Source organism: Alternaria viburni, assembly GCF_023758015.1.
Source record: "Alternaria viburni strain BMP 2772 chromosome Unknown scaffold_49, whole genome shotgun sequence".
Taxonomy (NCBI): domain Eukaryota; kingdom Fungi; phylum Ascomycota; class Dothideomycetes; order Pleosporales; family Pleosporaceae; genus Alternaria; species Alternaria viburni.
In genome coordinates, this window is record NW_026055818.1 from 20,996 (window position 1) to 42,811 (window position 21,816).

General features: G+C 41.5%; 4 protein-coding genes across 4 annotated transcripts; all 4 read right to left on the bottom strand.

Annotated features, from left to right (window-relative positions):
* Positions 1–8,639: 8,639 nt before the first annotated feature.
* J4E79_011767 (uncharacterized protein) lies at positions 8,640–11,483 on the bottom strand (the record flags this gene model as incomplete). Its single annotated transcript, XM_049360595.1, has 1 exon — positions 8,640–11,483. The coding sequence occupies one exon, from the start codon at positions 11,481–11,483 to the stop codon at positions 8,640–8,642; it is 2,844 nt and encodes a 947-aa protein (XP_049204937.1).
* Positions 11,484–14,324: 2,841 nt separating this feature from the next.
* J4E79_011768 (uncharacterized protein) lies at positions 14,325–18,141 on the bottom strand (the record flags this gene model as incomplete). Its single annotated transcript, XM_049360596.1, has 3 exons — positions 14,325–14,741; positions 14,798–15,683; positions 15,737–18,141. The coding sequence occupies 3 exons, from the start codon at positions 18,139–18,141 to the stop codon at positions 14,325–14,327; spliced, it is 3,708 nt and encodes a 1,235-aa protein (XP_049204938.1).
* A 475-nt stretch (positions 18,142–18,616) lies between these two features.
* On the bottom strand, positions 18,617–20,089 carry J4E79_011769 (uncharacterized protein; the record flags this gene model as incomplete). Its single annotated transcript, XM_049360597.1, has 3 exons — positions 18,617–19,168; positions 19,231–19,813; positions 19,863–20,089. 3 exons carry the CDS (start codon positions 20,087–20,089, stop codon positions 18,617–18,619), a joined length of 1,362 nt encoding a protein of 453 aa, XP_049204939.1.
* Positions 20,090–20,737: 648 nt separating this feature from the next.
* J4E79_011770 (uncharacterized protein) lies at positions 20,738–21,565 on the bottom strand (the record flags this gene model as incomplete). Its single annotated transcript, XM_049360598.1, has 1 exon — positions 20,738–21,565. One exon carries the CDS (start codon positions 21,563–21,565, stop codon positions 20,738–20,740), a length of 828 nt encoding a protein of 275 aa, XP_049204940.1.
* Between the last annotated feature and the right edge of the window lie 251 nt (positions 21,566–21,816).

Consider the following 21,816-nt stretch of genomic DNA (forward strand, 5'->3'; position numbering starts at 1 on the left):
TATATTCTAGGCCTACATTAACAACGTTCTATATAAATACCTAGATAAGTTCTGTATAGTGTATCTTAATAATGTTATTATCTTTAGCAAAATAGAAGAATAATATAATAACTACCTAAAGCGCGTAGTTACCTACCTCTCTAATGCTAGCCTACCTATAGATCTACTTAAGTCTAAGTTTATACAACGCAAAGTTAAGTTTCTAGAACTTATTATAATAGCGGATAGAATTAAGATAGACCTAGAAAAAATCTAAGTAATCTAGAAATAGTAACTACCTTGTACGTTAAAGAATATATAAGCCTTTCTAGAATTTACAAACTTCTATAGATAGTTTATATATAGCTTCTTAGAGATTGCAAAGCTACTTACTTATCTTATACGTAGAGACTCTAAGATGTTTAAGATAAACTCTAAAGCTATACGCTTCTTTAAATAGCTTAAAGAAGCCTTTTATAGTAATATTATACTTACTTATTTTAATACAGACTTAAAGTGTATTATAGAGACAAATATATTAGACTATATCTACGCAGCTGTGCTTTTCTAAATCTAGTAGAATAGTAGTATTTAGCTAGTAGTCTATCTCTTAAAAAAGATAACCTCTATAGAATATAACTATAAAATCTATAATAAGAAACTTCTTACTATTATTAGAGCTTTTAAAGAATAGTGCCTAGAACTAGCTAGAGTTAATAACACTATAGAAGTTCTTACTAATTATAAAGGTTTAGAGTACTTCTGCACTAAACGCTACCTAAACTATTAATAAGCTTAATAAGCTAAATTTATAAAGAAGTTTAACTTTAGAGTAAAGTACTATTCTAAGAAGTAGAGCACTAAACCTAACAGCCTTACACAGCGTATAGAAGACCTTCTAGAATATATTACTAATAATAGAATATAACACTAGTATTAGACTATTCTTAGTAAGTATTATTAGAATAGAGGTAGTTACTACGCTGTTTACTTAGTAGAACTCTACCTATATAAGACCTTATATAACCTTACGTCTATTATTATAGTTCTTTATAAAAACGTAGAAGGTAACTTAGACTTAAGTAGCTCTATAATTAGACTTATCTAACTATTACTTTATAGAGAGCCTAACTCTTATAATAAGCTCTCTAATATAGCTAAGATGCCTACTTAGGCTATAATTAATTACTTCTACTCTCTTAACGCACGTCTTATAGCTATTTAATATGCTCTACGTAATAGTAATTATTATATACTATACTACCTTATTATTAAAGGTGTCTAATTAGAACTTAGTAATCTAGATAACTATAATAGAAAGCTCTATATAAAAGGTAACTATCTTATAGTTCTATTTAGTAAGAAGCTTTGTACCTACGTTATTAAAGACATCTATAACTTGTTACCTAGAGAATATAGAGAATAAATAACAACGTATTAATAAGTTAGTAAATAGTATTACTAGTAAGGTATAACTAATATAATTACCTAGTTTACAAATAGCTATACTATATGTTATTAATCTAAAACTAGCCGCAATACTAAGCATAGTCTCTTCTATCTACTTTCTGTTTCTAAGCACTATTAGAAGAATATCTCTATTAACTTTATAACTTTATTACCTCTATCTACCTAGTGTAGTTATACCTACTAATATATTATAGTTATTATTAATTATCTATCTAAAAAGAAGAAGTTTATTGCTATAGAAAATATAGAGGTACCTATAGTAGTAGATAAGTTTCTTAAGTATGTATAGCGTAAGAAAGATTACCTCTATAGTATTGTTAGCGACTATAAACGTTAGTTTACTTTCTATTTCTAGAGACGTCTCTATAACTACGTAGACACCTACCTAAAGCTATTAACTTTCTATTACCTAGAAATAGATAGATAGATAGAAAACGCTAACGCAGACCTTAAACAGTATCTACATTCTTATATTAACTACTTATAAGATAACTAGGCACACTTACTATTACTTACTAAGTTTAAAGTAAATTCTATAATTAGCTTAGTATTAGGTGTTTCTTTATTCTACGCTATAAAGAGTTACTAACTCTAATTAGGCTTAGAGCCTGCATACATTATAAATGCGCTACCTACTTTTTACGCTTAATAACTTAACGCTAATAGCCTTGTCTAGCGTATTAAGACTACCTACTAGTACCTTCGCGATAAGATTATATAGTTCTAAGAGAAGATGCGCAACTTTACTAACGTTTACTACTACTCTACACTACAATTCTAAGTTAGAGACTAGGTTCTACTTAATGCAAAGCATATTAAAACTAAACGCTCTATTAAGTTACTTAATTACAAGAATATAGAACTATATTAAATTCTGTAAGTAATTAATAATATAGCTTATAAACTAGATCTCTCTGCTAGTCTAAAGAGCTTATTTCTAGCATTCTATCTATAGCTTCTCTAACTCTATAAAGATAACGCCTTACTAGGTTAACTATAAGCTAGTAATATAGTACTACCTAAAGTCTACCTTGTTAATAGCGACACTAAATACTCTATTACCTAGGTTCTAGACAGTCGCGTTAATAGGCGCTCTATTAATCTCTACACTAGCTGCTGTAGCTACCTATAATATAAGGTAGAATAGGTTAGTAATAATTAATCTAACAACTAGCAGCTATATTACAACCTATAAGAAAGTAAGAAATCTATTTAGAACTTTTATAACTAGAACCTAGGTAAGCTAGAACCTTATAATATATTTTATGCGTATAACGTTTATAGTAAGCTTACTATTACTCTACTCTATCTATTAGATTTTATATACTTAGAAAGAACTAGCTAGTTATTTATAGAGTTACTTAACTATAAAGCTCTTAAAGCCTATTAAGTTAATTATAATATATATCTCTACCTAACTTTAACCTCTATAGATATTAGTAGCTATAAGGTAATATCTTATTGCTCTGCTTAATACTATGTCTCTCTACCTAGAATAGAGTTCTCTATATAGGCACTCTAGCCTACTTCTCTGTTATTACTACTAACTTAGTATACTATAACTATTAGTACATAGTCTAGGCCCTCTTAAGAAGGTACAGCTAGCCTATTTACTTTTAAGTTTACTTTTTAAACGCTTAGTTAGAACTTTAAGCGTTTTAGAGAGAAAATATATAATAGTTTAGGTTCTTAGCTGTGTTAGCTACGTTAGCCTGCGTTAGGCTAACGTCTCTATAGTATATATTTACCTCTAATAGCTTCTTATAAGCTTCTTACTATAATTACTTTGTTATTTCTATCTATTACCTGTAAGACTCTTACACTATTACTACTACTACTATACGTAGTAATAAGTATTAGCCTTTTATAAGTTAGTAATTAGTTTTTAAAGAATTAATCTTATCTAATTATACTACTTTATAATATATTAAAATTATAAGTAATACTAGCTACGCTTTTTTTTTTTTAACTCTTCTTATACTTATATATATAAATATAATCTTATTTCTTTATAGTAAACTACTACTTTTAAGTTAGCTAATAGTTTTACTATTACTAGCGTTACTTATATAGCCTAAGTAGTAGTAATATTTAGTTTATATACTAAGAATATTCTTATATATATTATAAAACTCTTAGATATCTAAATAATTCTAAGTACTTTATAGTTCTAAATCTATAAATCTACTATTTATTAGAAAGATATAACTCTAACCTTCTAGTTAGATTATTATCTTTCTTAGTATATTTATAATTACTACTCTTACTATATATAAAGTAGTTACTACTATAAATAACTTTTTCTATAAGTTTTAGACTTTTATTATAAAGTAGTCTACTATCTAAAAGCTTTTTCTTTTATTAATATTACTTATATTTCTAGCTAAGTAGCTACTACTATAGTTTACTATAATTAAGATATTAGTATTACGTTTTATAATAAAATCTACTAGCTTACTAAGATAAGTAATAGTAAGTAAGAGAATATATAGCGCTTTTATACTACTAGCGCTAAAGTACTTTTTAAGAACTATAAGAAGTTCTATAATAAAATAGAGAAACTCTATATATTAAAATAGAATATACTTAATTACCTTTCTAAAGTACTATACTCTCTTTACTATAGTTTTAATTTAAAGAAAGCTAATAAGATACTTAAGTACTATAATAATCTTAACTATAAGATTAAGCTTAAGCCTAATAAGTTTAGTTAGCTATCTTAACTATTTTTCTAATACTTAAAGCTAATATCTAAAGATAAGATCTAAGTAGTTAAGCTATATATTAATAATATAGTTAAGAAAAGATATATTAAGTATAGTATATCTATATAAGCTACTTCTCTATTAGTTATATATAAGCTAGAAGATAGTATTTATATTTATATTAACTATTAAGATCTTAATACCTATATAGTAAAAAACTATAATACTTTTTCTTTAATCTATAATATACTTACTAAGCTATTAAAATCTAAGTACTTTTTTAAAATAAATATTATTACTATATTTAATAAAATCTAAATAAAAGATAAATATAAGTACTTATCTACTTTTATTATACTCTATAAACTTTATTAATATACTATTATACTTTTTAGTATATATAATAGCTCTAGAACCTTCTAAGTATATATTAATAATATTTTCTATAAATATCTTAATAAGTTCTATATAGTATATCTAGATAATATTATTATTTTTAGTAAAATACTTTAGTAATATAAAGATTACTTTATATACATAGTTATATAGCTAGTAGAAGCTAAGTTATTTATAGATATCTTTAAGTCTAAGTTTATAAAAACTAAGATAAAGTTCTTAAAACTTATTATTACTACTAATAGTATTATAATAGACTTAGAGAAGGTTAGTACTATTTAGAAGTAGAAGCTCTTTTAGTCTCTTAAGAATATATAAACTTTTCTTAAATTTATAAACTTTTATTAATACTTTATCTATAGATTCTCTAATATTACTAAACTCTTAATAAACTTTACTTATAGTAACCTAAAGTAGTTTAAGATAAATTTAGAAGCTAAAAAGTCTTTTACTATCTTAAAAGTAGTTTTTTATAGTAATATTATCTTAGCTTACTTTAATTCTAATTTAAAGTATATCTTAGAAACTAATACTTCTAACTATATCTATACAGCTATTTTATCTTAAGTATAGACTAATAGCTCTATATACTCTATTACCTACTTATCTAAGAAAATAATACTAATAGAGTATAACTATAAAATATATAATAAAGAACTTCTAGCTATTATTAAAGTATTTAAAAAGTAGTGTTCTAAGCTTATAGAAGTCTTTACTATAGTATAGATACTTACTAACTATTAAGAACTTAAGTACTTCTATTCTAAATAAACTTTAAACTACTACTAAGCTTAATAAATAGAGTTTTTAAAGAAGTTTAACTTTAATATTACGTATAAGTCTAGTAAGTAAGACACTAAACCTAATAGTCTTATTTATTATACTAGTAATTTACCTAATAAGGTTATAGATAACTAAGTTTAGTATTAGTACTAAACTATTTTTAGTAATTACTACTAGTATAGAAGTAGCTATACTACTATATAACTAGTAGGTTTATATATAAGTAATAATTTATATAATCTACTCTCTATTCTTACTCTTCTATAAGAAATAAATAAAAGCTTTTTACTATTAGCTACTACTCTATATATTAGGCTTACTAGGTTCTTACTTAAGAGTAGTTATAACTTATATAATAATATTAAGAGAGCTAATACTTATCTACTAGAGAAGATTATCTTAGAGCTTTATATTAGTAACTTTTATCTATAAAATATTAAGTTTACTTTTATAGCTAATAAATATTATATTCTCTATTACTTTATTACTAAAGGTATATAAATAAAGCTTATAAATCTTAAAGTCTCTAATAAGAGTAAGCTATTTATAAGTAATAAATATCTTATTATTTTCTTTAGTAAGAGGCTCTAAACTTAGATTATATTCTTAATATATAATAGCTTTTTTAGAGGCTATAGTAAACGTACTACTATATATTAATAGATTAGTTAGTAGTATTACTAGTAAGATATAACTAATACTATTATTTATTTTATAAATAGTTATTAGACCTATAAACGCTTTAAGATAAACTATACTATAAAGTATAGCCTACTATACTTATTACTTATACTAATATAGTACTAGAATAATATCTTTATTAACTTTATTACTTTTCTACTTAAGTTAGTCTAATATAGATATACTTACTAATATATTATAGTTATTATTAACTAACTATTTAAGATAAAGAAGTTTATTACTATAGAGAACTTAGAAGTTTTTATAGTTATTAATAAGTTTATAAAGTATATTTAAAAAGAGAAGAGCTACTCTAGATTAATTATATTTAATTATAGACACTAGTTTACTTTCTACTTCTAGAACTAGTTATATAAGTAAGTAAGTATATATTTTAAGTTATTTACTACTTACTACTTAGAAATAGATAGTTAGACTAAAAATATAAATACTAATCTTAAGTAATACTTACGTTTATATATTAATTACTTATAAAATAACTAGGTATAGTTACTACTACTAGTAGAGTTTAAAGCTAATTTAGTAATAAGCTTTATAATAAGCTTATTTCTATTTCTTACTATAAAAGGCTAGTAGCTAAGATCTAGGCTAAAGTCTATATATATAATTTACTCTTACTATAATTACTTTACTATTATATAATAGTAGTATAATACTAACACTTTTACTCTCTAAATTAATATAATATATACTTTCTTATAATAGTAGATTCTATAAATATAAGATAAGATAAAGAAGTTTATAAATATAAACTAGTACTTTATACTCTAGTTTAGTATTAGTAACTAAGTTATATTAAATACGTAATATATCTACACTAAAAGATTAGTTAAGTTACTAAACTATAAAAATATAGGCTTTTATTAAATTATATATATTATTAATAATATAGCTTATAAATTAAACTTACCTCTATAGCTTAAAGCTATATTCTTTACTTTTTACTTATAGCTACTTTAAGCTTATAAGAATAATACTTTACTAAGTTAGCTCTACACTAGTAATATTATACTACTTAAAGTCTACTTTAATAATAATAGTATTACTAAGTTTATTATTTCTTAAATTCTTAACTTTTATATTTAATAGAATATAGTTAACTCTTATACTAGTAAACGTAGCTTATTATACTATAAAGTAGAATAAATTAGTAATAATTAGTTAGAGGTATAGTAGGTCTACTATAACTTAAGAAGTTATAAGAAGTTAGTTTAGAACTTCTATAACTATAATTTTAGCTATCTAGAACTATATATTATATTTTATAACTATAATAATAATAAAGAGCTTACTATTACTCTACTCTAGCTACTAAACTTTATATACTTAAAAAAAACTAGCTAGTTATTTATAAACTTACTTAGCTATATTACTTTTAAAGCCTATTAAGTAGATTATAATATATATTTCTACTTAACTTTAGCCTTTATAGCTATTAGTAGCTCTAAAGTAGCTTATAGCTACTCTACTTACTACTTATTAGCTTTAGCTAGAATAGTATTCTTTATAGTACTTTAGTAGATATAAAAAATATATATTATTATATATAATTATAGTAAGATAGTAATAGTTTTACTATTTATAATTATTATAGTCTTCTTATTAAAAAGTACTACTATTTTCTTTCTTTTTTATTTATATCTAGATAGAACTTTAGACACTTTAAAGAGAAGATATATAATAGTTCTAAGCTTAGAGCTTTATTAGTCTAATATTAGGCTAATACTTTTACTATATATATTTACTTCTAATAGCTTTTTCTAAAGCTTTTTACTATAATAACTTTATTACTTTTATATACTTTAATTATCTAATCTTTATAAGACTATTATAAAATTACTAAAAGTATTAAAGTAATTACTACTAATAAAATATAATAATTAGCTAGTATAATAATATTAATATTATATAGCTAAAAATTAATACTTTAAATAACTTACTATTATAAATACTAGTAAATATAACTTTTATAAATATAAACTAGCTACTTACTACTAATAATATAATACTTATAGTTATAAATACTATTATTACTAAGTATAGTAAGTAATTTAATAAATTAAAATAGTAGTAGCTTAAAGTAGCTAGTAAGTATAAGTTAGTAAAAATAATAAAATACTAAAGTAAAATTATAAAAAAAAACTTACTTAGAGACTAGTATCTTAGTAATAAAATTATATTAAAATATTAGAAACATTAGAGACCTTAGCATCGCTATTATCTACACTTCTAACCTCTAATACTATCGCTCCTATCCTCACCATCGCTACTGGATTCACTATTCAAAATTGCGCTCATCCTTTGCTCGTCACAGAACATCACCTCTTGTCATTTGTGGGGTAGCATTGCCGCTCCTGCAAGGTCACGACGCCTGGGGTCGCGATCTTCGCGCTGCACTAATGGAGACGCGTCGTGAATGATTCATTGATTCGTAGCTACCGTGAGCATTTTAGAAGACCCGAAAGAAACGCGACAGACTCATGACATACCTTCGGAAGCGACGGTTGTAAGTAGACGGTATCGACAGAACAGAAGCGCGCGTCGCATCCGGGCAACTGAACTAGGCATCACTCCACCTGATTCCCTCTCGCCTGGGCGTCTGGGCTAAACTATTTCGACCATTGAACTACAATCGTCGTCGTCGTCGTCGTCGTCATCCGACATGTGACCTCTGAGGCTGTTGTAGACTTCCACGGGCATGCCCTCAGCCCACCAGATTTCAAGGCCGCCGTACCTTTCAAAGCACTCTTCGCTATAGAGCTGCAACGTCCATTTTTTCAGCTGGCTCACTCTGTACCAGTCTTTCAGATCCCTCGTTCGGGAAAGACGTTGTACCTCTCGCTTGGTCCTTTGGCTTTCTTCAATGCGATCAGTGTCCTCGCGAAGTAGATCATGATAGAGGCTGCAAAGATCAGGCACTGTCACTGGACCGGGGTTCCAATAGCCACTGATGAGCAGTGGGTACGAAGTACGTTCGCGATGTTCCGTCATCTCAGCTTCCGTCATGAACGGAAGGGCTGCGAGACATACGCTGGATGTGGTTTCAGAACCAAGCGCTGAGATCATCCTTGATAGGTCATTGTCGAAGATCGTTTCGAGCCTTTGCTGACGCTGGCAGCCTGACGCCCGAGTGTATCGGTCTGCGGCTTTTTCGTAGTAGGCAGCCTCTTCGCTGAGATATCCTTCCATCCTTCCGGAACCAGATTCACTAATCTTGGCGGCGGATGCTAAAGCGACAAACGGAGTCTTTACACCGAGGCCACCATAAGATTGCGGGAGGTAGATGATGGGCTCAAGATCAAAAGACATACGCTCCAGACCACATTTCAGATGGGGGTTGAGCATCTTCGCAACGTATGTGGTCAAGTCACTACCACCAAGTACGATAGAGTGGATACGTCTGTAAGCGGACTTAAAGGCATCGCGATGTGCCGCATCAAACACATTGGCAAGAGGCCCGAAGAGCTGTGCTGCGTAGGTACCGACGGTGTCATTCCATTCGCGAATCCACTCCAGTACGGTTGAGCATGCTTTGAGCCTAGCTTCTACGTGGGTTGCGTATAGGGCGACTTTGACGTCATCCACGCTTAGTTCCTCGCTCTTATCGAAAGACAAGGATTCCTGCGAGCCCATGGTCAAAAGTCCGATGGAGAGACCGCCAATAGACGAGGTATTGCGCAGCTTCAGCCCCATGATATCAGAGAAACGAAGGGCTTCTTGCTCGGCACTCTTGACCTGGACCGCAGTACCGACAAAGTAGCAGCGGTCATACAGACGGTACATGTACGACTTCGTCGCTTTGTGCGTGGCAAGATCGAGGAATGTCAGCACAGCTTCGCTGAACAACATCTCCAGGCCATGAGCAACCGCTACTCCACTAGCAGGCGTTAGGAGTTTATCCGACTCATTGGCTAAACCTCGGATGCCCAGCTTGGGCTCCAGAGCACGAGTAAAGAATTCGAGGAAGACTTCCGGGACACCAAGAAACCTCAATGTGGTGATGATGGTTTGATGGGGAATTGTGGAGGCAATTGAGTCGAACTCCAAAGTTGTAGCGCACACCTTGCCATCAAACGCCTTTCGAAGTTTGCATTCCACAGCGAGGGTCTTGATCAATCTTGCTTGGACGTCTTCGGACGAAACAATCTGGGGTACTTCGCCGTCTTTGTGAGGGAGACGCGACATGAAGAAATGCTGTTTGTAGTTGTCCCTTCGAAGACTTTCTACATCCATAGGCGCAGCTGGCTGTGGAGGTGCCGGGTGCATTATGGGATACATATTCTCATCACTCCTCTTCTTCTTTCGACTACCCTTTCTGCTGTTGTACAGAGGTAGACCAGGGGGAGGAGGAGGTATTGATTGGAACACGTAAGGTAAGGGTGGCGGTGGTGGCGACAGATAACCCTCACATGCAAGACGAGGTGTGTCGAAGAAGAAAGCACGTTTGTCGAGCTCCGCTTCTGCCAACGGAGCACAGGGAAACAGACCCGGCTCGTGAACGAAGTCCTTCAGACACTCGTTCAACTTCACGGCCCACCCAATCGCACAGCAATGCAGGAACAACATGTCGATAATGTCTACCTCGACGTGAACGTAATGCTGGCCGCTCTTCGTTTTGCGCACTTCGACTGGCAAGCCCGCCTCCGCGTTTCTGTAATTCCAGTCGCGATAGCTCATCATGTTTAAGGTTGCGACAAGCTCTCGTAAGGCCTCGGGTGACTGCAGATACCCTGCGATGGTAGTCTTCCGCTCCGCGCTGATCCGATCCGACTTCATCAAGTCCGTCATTATCCACGTCAAGCACTCCTCATCTACCTCGATCTCTCCGCTGCTCAGATCGTCTCCGTATGCTTTCATCCCGTCCCGGATAGACTGTAGGTGTTCGTCTTCGGACGTGAACAAGCTCGAGAGATAGGTCTCGATCGATTCGCTGTCCACATTCGTAGGCTGGGAACAGGCTTGCTCGAACTTTTCGAGAACTTCCTCGCTTTCGTTATCGACTACTTCGAAGTCGTCGTCGTTGTCAAGTGCTACAGCCTCAAGCTTCGTAGCCGCCGTTTCGACTTTAGCTGCGTTCGTAGCCTCCTTGATAAGCTGTGCGTGTAGGCATGACACCTCCATGCGGTTGCGAAACCTGCTCAGTTTATCGCGGAGGCTCTTCTCCAGCCTCAACAACTTCTTCTCGGAGATCGCATCGTCATCCTGGGCTTGTTCGATGCATCGCTGGATGGTCTCCGTCAACCATTCGTCGTCCTCTTCGTCGAGCTTTGGCTCCAGATTCTTCACTTCGTCTAGCAGCCTTTCGAGACGTACGATGACACTTGGCTGATCGGACTCCGCGGCTTCAGAGAGGTATCGTCGCTCGAAAGACTTCTTGGTGCGTTCGAGCTCTTCGAGGCGATGCTCGACCGCCTGTTGGACGATCGGCGTCAAGGCGAACGTCGACATTGTGAGTTCTTGTGATGCCAGGTTTGAGCGAACTGTTGAGAATCACAGCTAGATATGAATGCTAGGAGCTGTCATCAGCCTCCCCCTTCTGCGCAACCGAATCCTGCGCAACCACGTAGGCAGCTGCATGTTGAGAGAGCCACCAGGCAGCATATGTTCCACGGGCGAATACGATAGACGTCTCGGGATACACAAGATTACTGTGCATGGTGTGGCAGGCCAAGCATGGTGTTCATCCAGTCCTGACTGCCGTCGCGCCCGCAATGGGGTTAGCCTCACTTCTTTCCCCGCACTGTTCACCGGTCACGACTGTTGCACACCTGGGCAATGTTCTGTCCAACTGTTCTCTCTCAAGCTGTAACGCAAACGAACAACAATCCGAATCCCCCATGTCACGTTCCTAAAAGGTACTCCTGATTTTACAAGAGGCATCATACTACATTTTATCGCAATATCACACTGCGCAAGCTAGCGAGTACATCATTGCATTCGCGCGTCCATCAGCAGCCGATATGCCACAAAGCCTAGCAAATTCGCCATGACCTCCGACGCCGCCTCCTTACCCACGCTATGCGATGTTTGCGAAGACACCTTTAGCCGGATGCTGAATTCCTCAGAGAAAAGATTTGTCCATCAGTTTTCGCATGCGAACCTTGCCCGCTCTGCAGCCGAAGACTGTTTGATATGCTCTGTCATTATCGGAAGCATCGACGAGTCGAACCATCAGCTCGGAGAGCATCCTCCTTGCCCACTGACCTCCTGGATCTTGGACAGCAGAGCGGACAGAAAGAAATCCAAGCATGTCGAAATATGGCTGGACCATCGTGACGATGACTGCGAGCGATGTCACCCTATTGAGAGTGCACATCTGGTCGAGGTTTATGATTTCACACCGGTGACTATCCGCGCTCGCTTGGGCGATAGAGAGGAAAAGCGGCTTCCAACAGTCTTTTCGCACTACACAGACTCCGCGGAGACGACATCGCATATTATCGACTGGATCGAGATATGCGAGGACACCCACGATGTTTGCAAAGAAGGGCGCGAAAACATGTGGATGCCATCGCGATTGCTGGAGATCAGTGGCGTTCGCGACAATCTGCATCTACGTCTACGAGATCGATCCGAGCTACAAAGCGGTCGCTACTTTACCCTTAGTCATTGTTGGGGCGCCCTTGGTTCGCAGAGCCTGCAACTGACGACCGATTCCCTCCGCTCTTTCTGTAACGGAATTGCCGTTTCCACCCTAAAAGAAACTTTCCAGGATATGGCCGACCTTACGTGGCGACTAGGTGTGCATCTCATGTGGATCGATTGTATGTGCATTATTCAGGACGATACGCAAGACTGGAGATATGAATCTGCCTTGATGGGAAAGGTCTACGCCAATAGCTGGCTCAATGTTTCTGCAGCTGCAAGAGATGCTGGCCGTACAGGATTGTACGCCGAGCGATACGCTTCGCGTGACGTCGCCCACTTTCGTACACGGTATGATCAAAGCGGAGAGGCGATTACATGGACAGTGACCAATTACGACGAATGGTGGAGCGGTGTCGAAGATGTACCTGTCAACAAAAGAGCCTGGGTATTGCAAGAACGAATCTTATCACCTCGCATCGTGCATATGTCCTCAGATCAGGTATTGTGGGAGTGTAGACATCTCCAGGCCTCGGAATACCTGCCTTACGGTAGACATACGTATGAAACACAATATGCCAGCCGCAGTAGAATAAAGCGCATATGCTATGGAAGCCGAGACGATAACCAGGATGAGGCTTTCGTAGATTGGGAGTATCTTGTGGAGACATACACAGGTTGTGATATCACATTCGAGACGGATAGGCTGATCGCGCTGTCGGGTATAGCATCTATATTTCATAAGAGAACACAATGCGACTATCTGGCGGGCATCTGGAGAAAAACCCTGCCTATGGGCCTCCTATGGTATAAATGGGAGCCTACGACCAATGAAGCTGCCGCGAAGTCAACGATAAACGCGAATGGCCCATCAAAGTATGTCGCTCCCTCCTGGAGCTGGGCATCAGCAATAAGAGCTGTTGAATCGCCACGAAACGAAGGAGAATTCCTGACATATGCTACCGTACGGAGATGTGATACAACATTAGCAAACCCTGCAGACATGTTCGGCGCAGTACTAGCCGGGATGATAGAATTGCGAGCACCACTGGGTACCTTGGACTGGACCGGGACACATGTCGACGATAAAGACCACGGTATGCTCGTGCACTACATCAAGAACATAGAAATTTCGACACCTATGGAGTCTGGCAAAACTGAAACCATCCTGGAATTTTCGCCTATGCACAGCAGAAAGAAAGCCCTTTTTCTCGATCGAGAAGAATACCTAGACCTACATACGGCCTACTTCACAGTCATACGCACTCAATCGGAAGCTCGCCAATGGTATATCAGTAATACCTCCGTTCTTGGCTACAACGTACAAGGGCTTCTACTCAAACGCCTCCCTTGCTCGCGGTACGTGCGGATAGGGGTTGCACTCTTGGAACTCGAAACGGAGCAAGACTTCGTCAGCAAGATGCCAGAACAGGACGTCATCATCATTTAAGCGCTGTGGATGATATATGTGAGCTGCATAAATACCGAGGCTACTGCTTGAGGGAGTTGAGACGTGTCCAAGATACATCGCAATTGTTACAGATAGCAGATCATGACCATGTACTTCATTTCGCAATGCTCAAAGTGATTCGTCTGACCCACCGAGAAGAAATTCCAAGAACGGCTCCTCATGTCATACCGTATCGTGAACACCATTCATAACCAATCCTCAACACCAAAAGAACACCACCCTCTCCCACCCCATCAACGCCGCCCATAAGCACCCCCCTCCTCCCTCCTCTCCGTCCTCTTAACCGCCTTAAACCCCAAACTCCCCGCCTTCCTCCTCCTCCCCGCATCCCCCCCAATATCCTCTCCCCTCTCCCCATCCCCCTCCCCATCCAACACCTTCCTCCTGCCATACAACTCCATATCCTTAGCATCATCATCATGCCTCCTATCATACTCACTCTCGCGACTAAACAACGCCATCATATCCTTCATCGTGAGATTCTTGATGGCTTTACCGCCTTCAATAGCCGCGTTGGCGAGCTTGCGCTTGGCTTCCTGCAGCTCGAGGATACGTTCTTCGACGGAGTTGTGGATGGAGAGGCGGTAGACGGTTACGTCGACGGTTTGGTTGAGGCGGTGGACGCGGTCTATTGCTTGTTCTTCTACAAACTGTGCGTTACGTTAGTAAACCATTATAGCAATGTGAGAAATGAAAAGGTACATACCGGATTCCAAAACGGCTCCATAATAACCACCCGACTAGCAGCCGTGAGATTAAGCCCCAGACTCCCGCACTTCAAACTACACAGCAAGACGCGCGTGCGCTTATCCTCACGCAGCTTCTGCAGACTGGCTTCGCGGAGGTCGTTGCGCATGCTGCCGTCGTAGCGGGTGAAGTTGTAGCCTGCGCGCTTGAGGAAGGGCTCGATGAGATCGAGCATGGATGTGAATTGTGAGAAGACGATGACTTTGTGCTCGCCGGTTTCTTTTTCGAGGATGGCGAGGAGTTGGCGGATTTTGGTGGAGGGGACGAGGTCGGAGGCGTTGTAGGAAGACTCTGAGGTTGAGGATTCTGAGGCTGATGCTTCGGAGTCTGAGTCGCCTTCTTCCGAGTCGGTTGCGGAGTCGTCTGAGTTACTGTCACTGCCGTTGTCGCTCTCGCTGTCGGCCTCCTCCTCGTCATCGGAGTCGAGGCTGATGACTTTTTGTGGCTTCTTAGCGAGCTTCTTACGAGCCACAGACGCACCGTCTTCGCTGTCGGTATCGTGAACGACGAATGAGTCGAGGTTACTCCGGCTCTCGTCCTCAGTCTCGGATGCGTCAGAGTCCACAGTAGCAAGAGTGTCGCCACCGCCTTCTGCGTTCTCGTCGTCGGTACCGCCAGCCTTGCCCAGGTCTTCAGCCTGTTGTTGATCTTCAGGGACGAGCCACTCGCCTTCCTCTTCCTCGTCGTCACTATCGACAACAACGCGACGGTTGCGAGAGTGCTTTGCGGCGGTCGATTGTGGTGCCTCTTCTTCGTCATCGGAGTCCACGACTGGCTTTGGTTGCCGGTGCTTCTTGCTCTTGCCGTCCTTGTGCTTGTGTTTGCGGTGTTTCTTCGACTTGTGCCTGTCGATGGTTAGTATACGGCATTACTGGGAGTTTGCATCACATGGACTTACTTCTTCTTGACAGACCCGTTGAGATCTTCTTCGCACTCTGTACAACGTACTCCGCCTGCAGCTGTGTTATCACTGTTAAGTGTGTTCTGGCAAATATCACAACGCTTAGTCGCAACGCTAAGGCCGCCCAAGAGATCTGCGAGGTCATCAGCGTCATCTTTGGCTGCCTTTCGCGGAGTTTGAAGACCAGCTGCAGCATTTGACTTCGAGCCGGTTGTCAAAGCGTCCTTGTCGTCCTTCACGTTGCTCTTGGTAAGGTTTGGATGATTGCAAGCCTGGCGCAGACGAAGGAGCAACACCAACGCTCCAATGTAATCTTGCTTCTCACCGCCCATCATCTCATCAAGACGGGCTTGTGTGCGGTCTCGTAAGCGGTCGTAGAAGATGCGCTCCTTGTTTGTGAACTCTCCTATGATGGTCTCGACGTTTCGTGCAACGATGTGGAAGGCTGGCCGCTCCTCGCCCTCCTTGGCTTTACCACCAAAGTTCAAAGCACCCTCCTTCCGTAGCACATCCTTTGTACGGCGCTTCATGAAAGCACGCAAAAAGACTTGGAGTCGCTTCATAGCAAGGTTGCCGCGACCATTCTTCATTGGCTGCGCGATAGACTCCTTCCAAGAAGAAAGCTCACAGTAAGGCTGGATGCGGAGGAACTTGATCAGACTCTGTAGCTCGTCGATGTTGTTCTGCATAGGTGTGCCAGTAAGGCACCATCGGTAATGCGAACGAAGCTCGTAACAAGCCTTTGCCATCTTCGTTGTGCGGTTCTTGATGGTATGTGCCTCGTCTAACATGATGCGATACCACGAGACGGCGAAACAGCCCTTCTTCAGACCGTCAGGACCGTCACCACACTTGGCGAAGTCGGTAGCCAAGCTGTTGAAAGTAGTAATGACGACGTCATACTGCTTCAGCTTCTCAGCGGACTCTGTACGGTTGGGGCCGTGATGTACGAGGACTTTGAGGGCGTGCGACTTGGCGACCTTGCTCTTGATTTCAGCCTCCCACTGCTTGATCAGAGCCAGAGGAGCAATGACAAGAGTGCCTTTGCCGGTGGAGTCAGAAATCTTGTTCTTCTTGTTCTCGGGCTCAACGCCCTTCTCCGGGCGAGGGTTGGAAAGAATGAGGGCGAGAGATTGCACGGTCTTTCCCAGACCCATATCATCCGCCAAGATACCGCCCTTGGGCAGCTTGGCCTTCTTATTGTGGTTTCCCGTCTCCTTCTCGATCATCCACGCGACACCGTCGACTTGGTGAGGAAGAAGCTTGACCTTAAGGCCTTCGACTGTCCCATCATCTTCTTCTTCTTCCTCTTCTGGTTCAGCCTCTGCCTTGGCCTCTTCGTCCTTAACGGCGAGCGCCTGTAGTCGGTCCGCCAGGGAATTGCCAGCGTCATCCTCTTGTTGCTTCTTCTTCTTACGAAGTCGCGTCCTGGGGATTTTCTCATCTTCCTCGAAAGCACCCTCAAGCAGCGCTTTGATGTTCTCGCTTGCCGCACCAGAGTCGACATACGCGTACGGGTCGGGCTCGCCGAACCGTCCACCCTCGGCTCGAATAGCCGCGTCTGGGTCGAAGTTGTCTTCATCGTCCAATATGATTGTCTGACGCGCCTGTTGTAGCGGGTTGTGCATGCCCTTGTTCAACGGTTGGAAGCCATCAGCGTGGCCCATGGACGAGTAAATCGGTCGCGGGGGAGGATGGCTGGTCTTTGGTGGTGCGTTGTATGGCCGTGGGATGGGCACGGGGCCACCTTGAGACGGGCGAGGCTGAAACTGCGAGGCATCTATTTCAAAGATGTCGGAACCGGTCGATGAGGTAGACGCTGTGCTATAGCGCGAACCTGACTGTGCGGAAGGGACTTTGAAAGGCCGGTTGAGTGCATCCCTACTACTACTCGAGGCTGAGCTCTGGGACGGTCTTGAAGGCGCCGAGTATTGAGACGGTAGCTTAGTTGTCTGGCTGTGTTCGGGCCGCATCTGGCCGGGCTTGGGTTTGTTGAAGAGGTGTGCAAACTGCTCGCTCCGGTCCTTCTTCAGCGGGTTCCTCAGCGGGCTTGTCTCGCCAAACTGTGGGGCTGGGTTTCGTAGATCTTGTAGAGGCTTAGGCGGGGGTGCGTTTCCATCGCGTGGCGGTTGAGCCATGGGAGGCTCTCGCTCACGCACCATCTTGAGGCGGGACTGTAGGACTTCCTTTTGTGTGGGATGGCTCGCCGGGCTCTCGATGTCGTCAAAGAGGTTGCTCGAGTCGCCGAGTAGGGAGGTCGACTGTTCGGGAGGGTAGTCGCTATCGTCTGACGTGTAGGCGTGGGCGGTGGCCGCTGGGGTTTTGAGAGCGGGCTTCTGGGCGGAGGAGAGGGTGTCGATCGGTCGGAACGGCGCACGGTGTCTCCGCTGACTACTATGCATGGACTGGTGTCGTCTTGTCACTTTGATAGTCTTATCGCGAGGTGTCTCACTTGTCGCGATGGAAGTGCCCCTCGTGTTGTTGCCAAATTAGGCGGCCGGCACAGTTGATGTTGCTAGGGCAAAGGGTAAAAGCGGGGCGTCTGACACGTGGGCCACGCGTAAACAACAACGCGCTATCACAGGATCTACCGCACGTGGAACTCAGGGTCTCCATCTATCTTCATCGAACACAGACCGTGCGTCTGGACGGCACGATCTCACGACACTCGCCATTGGCGTGGTTCAATCGCAACAATGTACCACTACAAGTAAAACACTCCAGGCCCTAGTCTCAGAGATGCGTCGAAGAATGGCCATAGCAGTGGCACGGTTGGAAGGAATGCATCCATGTAACTGGTAATGCGCATGAAGGCTAAATTACAATGACAAACCACCAAAAGAATAGAGGAACTAACAGGGTTCCGATGTGCGGCCCTCACATCTTCACCCAAACGTCTTCCTGTTTCTGTCGCCTCTTCGCTTCGCGCGCAGCCAGTATGATCAGCCCGCCAGCAACCAACACACTCCCCGAGAAAGCCTGCGCACCAGTATATGAGCCTCCACTCGACGTGATGATAGCACCACAGACAGGCGAGCCTATCAATGCGCCAACTCCAATAGCCGCGAACACAATGCCAAACGAAGCTCCCATCTTCGATGTATCCGAGATGATGATAGGGACGATGGCCAGGGAGAGTGACTGAACTCCACCCACAGAAAGACTGTAGAAAGTCGTCCAAACGTAAAGCCCGGGCGTGGAGTGTACCGGGACCCAGGTATACATGCAGAGTGCAGAGCAGAAGATGAATGTGATGTAGACATTCATCGTGCCGCAGTATCGAGCGATCAGGCTGGGTAGCAATCGCCCTGCGAAGCCGATACCGTTCAGAACAAGGGTGAGGTTGAGAGACTCGGTATAGGACATCCCCCGCTTCTCTCGCGCGTATGAGCTGAGGAAGAAGAACGGAAAGAAGACGCCCAGGAAAGCCTGCAGATCTGTTAGCAAAAGCGTCTCTGTCATCCGGACTTAGTAGGCCAAACACAACTTACCAAAAAAGACCCCACAAGCAGCAAATTAAACGGCCCCTCCCTAAACACACTCACATCCACCAGCGGCCCCTTCCTCCTCACCACCTTCCTCGGCCTCCCAACCACCAACGCCACCGCAAAAGTCCCCAACTGAATAAACCCAATCGCCCTCAACGTCCACCCAAACCCCACACTGGGCAACAACGTCCTAACCATAGACGGATACACCAACCCGCCCGTCACACTCCCACATGCCGCAATCCCCGTAACAAGCGGCAACCTCCTCTTAAAATAACTCGTCACAAGCGTCGACATGGGGGTGAGCAAACACCCGTTTCCCAGACCCGTACACACGCCTTGAGCGAGCAGAACTTGCCAGTAGGTCTCGGACAGGGATGTCATGAATGTGCCTAGCACGACGAGGAAGGCGCCGGTGAAGGTTACGGAGCGGTAAAACCCGGCGTCTGTGAGGCGCCCGCTTATGATGCCGGTGAAGAAGAGGAGGAAGACGGCGAGGGAGCCTATCCAGGCGATTGTGGAGCGGGTTTGGTGGAGCGTGGTTACGTAGTAGGTTTGGAAGACGCCGAAGGAGATTATCATGCCCCTGCGTAGTTGTTAGCGAGGGTTTCGTGTTGGAGGGGATGGCGACGTACCATGTGTTCATGATGGCGAGGAAGAATGCGAGGACTGCTAGCCATGCTATCAAACCGCCTTCTGGTGGCTCTTGAGCGGGGGTTCCGTCTTCGGGTTGTTCCTCGATGCTCGTGCTTGAGGATGGTAGGGTGGCTGATTCGGTGTCTTCGTGTTTCGGCTCGCCATGATTTGGTGTTTCCGGAGAGAGTTTATTCTCATGGTCGTCCGTGGTCTTCCTTCCAAACATTATGTTCTTACTTTGGTCAAGATTGCCAAGTAGGAAGTGTCGATCTTGTGCTGTTCCGAGGGTGCGTGATACCAGCTGTCAGGATACTCGAAACTATATATACTCTCTCATTACGGACCTGCACGTACGAGATGAGAGAATTGTTCACTCATCGGCGAACTTGTACGGATTGATAATCAGCATTCAAAGATGGCTTTGCCCGAGGATGAGCCAACTCCTGGTCTAGATGATCGTGGCGCTAGACCGAATGTGGTGTCAAAAGCCGACCCACTGCGTTTTTCATATACACAGAAGACGGTGTTTTGGTCGCTGAAAGAAATTGTAAGAGAGTGCAGAGATTTCTCGTTGGTTGCGTTGCTGCTGCCGAGATGACGCGGGGTTTGGGTGGAAACGATGCGATGTCTGATGGGTGTTGTGGTGGGTTGAATGGGATATGTGCGCTCGATGCTTGAATCATCAATCATGCAACTTTCGATTGGCAAGAGAAGCAGCATTTTGAGATGAAAAGACAAGTTGGATATCTCAGGAAACAGTGCAGATGCGTTTATCATCCCTACAACATTCTACAGTTCTCGAACCATGCAAAGCTCAACTCCTACTAATACATCTCTGAACACACTATCACAGCCCTCTCTCTCCGCCTACAGCTCAATTAATCTCAACAGCCTCACCAGGCTTCAACCACCTCACTCTCTCCAAAACACCCTCCTCCTCAAACTCCCTCGCAAGCCCATCACCACCCTGCTTGAAATGATCCCACGACTCATAATGCATCGGCACCAATACATCAGCCTTCAGATCCTTAAGCAGATGAGCCGCCTGCCGACCATCCATAGTAATCTGTAAAGCATCGCCTGGCTGACCCGGTTTACCCCCATCGGTAAACTCATAAAAGGTCGCTTTACCGCAGTTCATGATAGCGACAGTGATGTGGTACTTTTCCGCAATCTTCGCGAGCTCTTCGATGTAGACAGTGTCGCCGGAGAAGTAGATTGCGTTTGGACGGCCGTCGGCTGAGACGCCGAAGCTTTCGGTGTGCAGGACGAAGCCGACGCACTCGTGGCCGGGCCAGTGCTTGCAGGGCGTAGCAGTGATGTGGAACGTGGTTCCTGCGATGCGCACATCTCTTTCTTGCCAGTCACTGAAGCCAAGGACACTCGGTCGAGGCGCGAGATTCTTCGCGCCATCGTTGGTGGTTACGACGTGGCGGCCGTCCACGAGTCGACGTCCTAAGTCGTCGAGATTGTCGGGGTGGTTCTCATGGCTGAGGAGGATGGCGTCGATGTGGGGTAGTTGGTCTAGCTTCAAAGCTGGGTCTTCATGGACTTTGAGGATGGCTGCTGATCCATTGAACTCGGTGCCAGCGGGAGAGAAAAAGGGGTCGGTGAGGAAGGTGATGCCGTCGATGTCGAGGATGGCGGTGGCGGTGCCGATGTGGGTGATGGTGACTTTGTTCTTGAAGGTAGAGGCTGGCATGATTGTTGTAGAGATATGTGACGTCGATTGTTAGTAGAGTGATGATTGATCAGTACCTAGGTATCAATCTTCCATGCAGTGGAACGCAGTGGTTGGCTTTATACCAAGTCGCACCTTCAAAGAGAGCCATCGTGACATACGGCCTAGGGCAATTCGCACATCGGCGAACGATGCGATGATTACTTGATCATCAACGTTAATCAGCAAAGAAGAATTTTTCCATGATTTGATGACCTCTGGTAGAGTGTAGA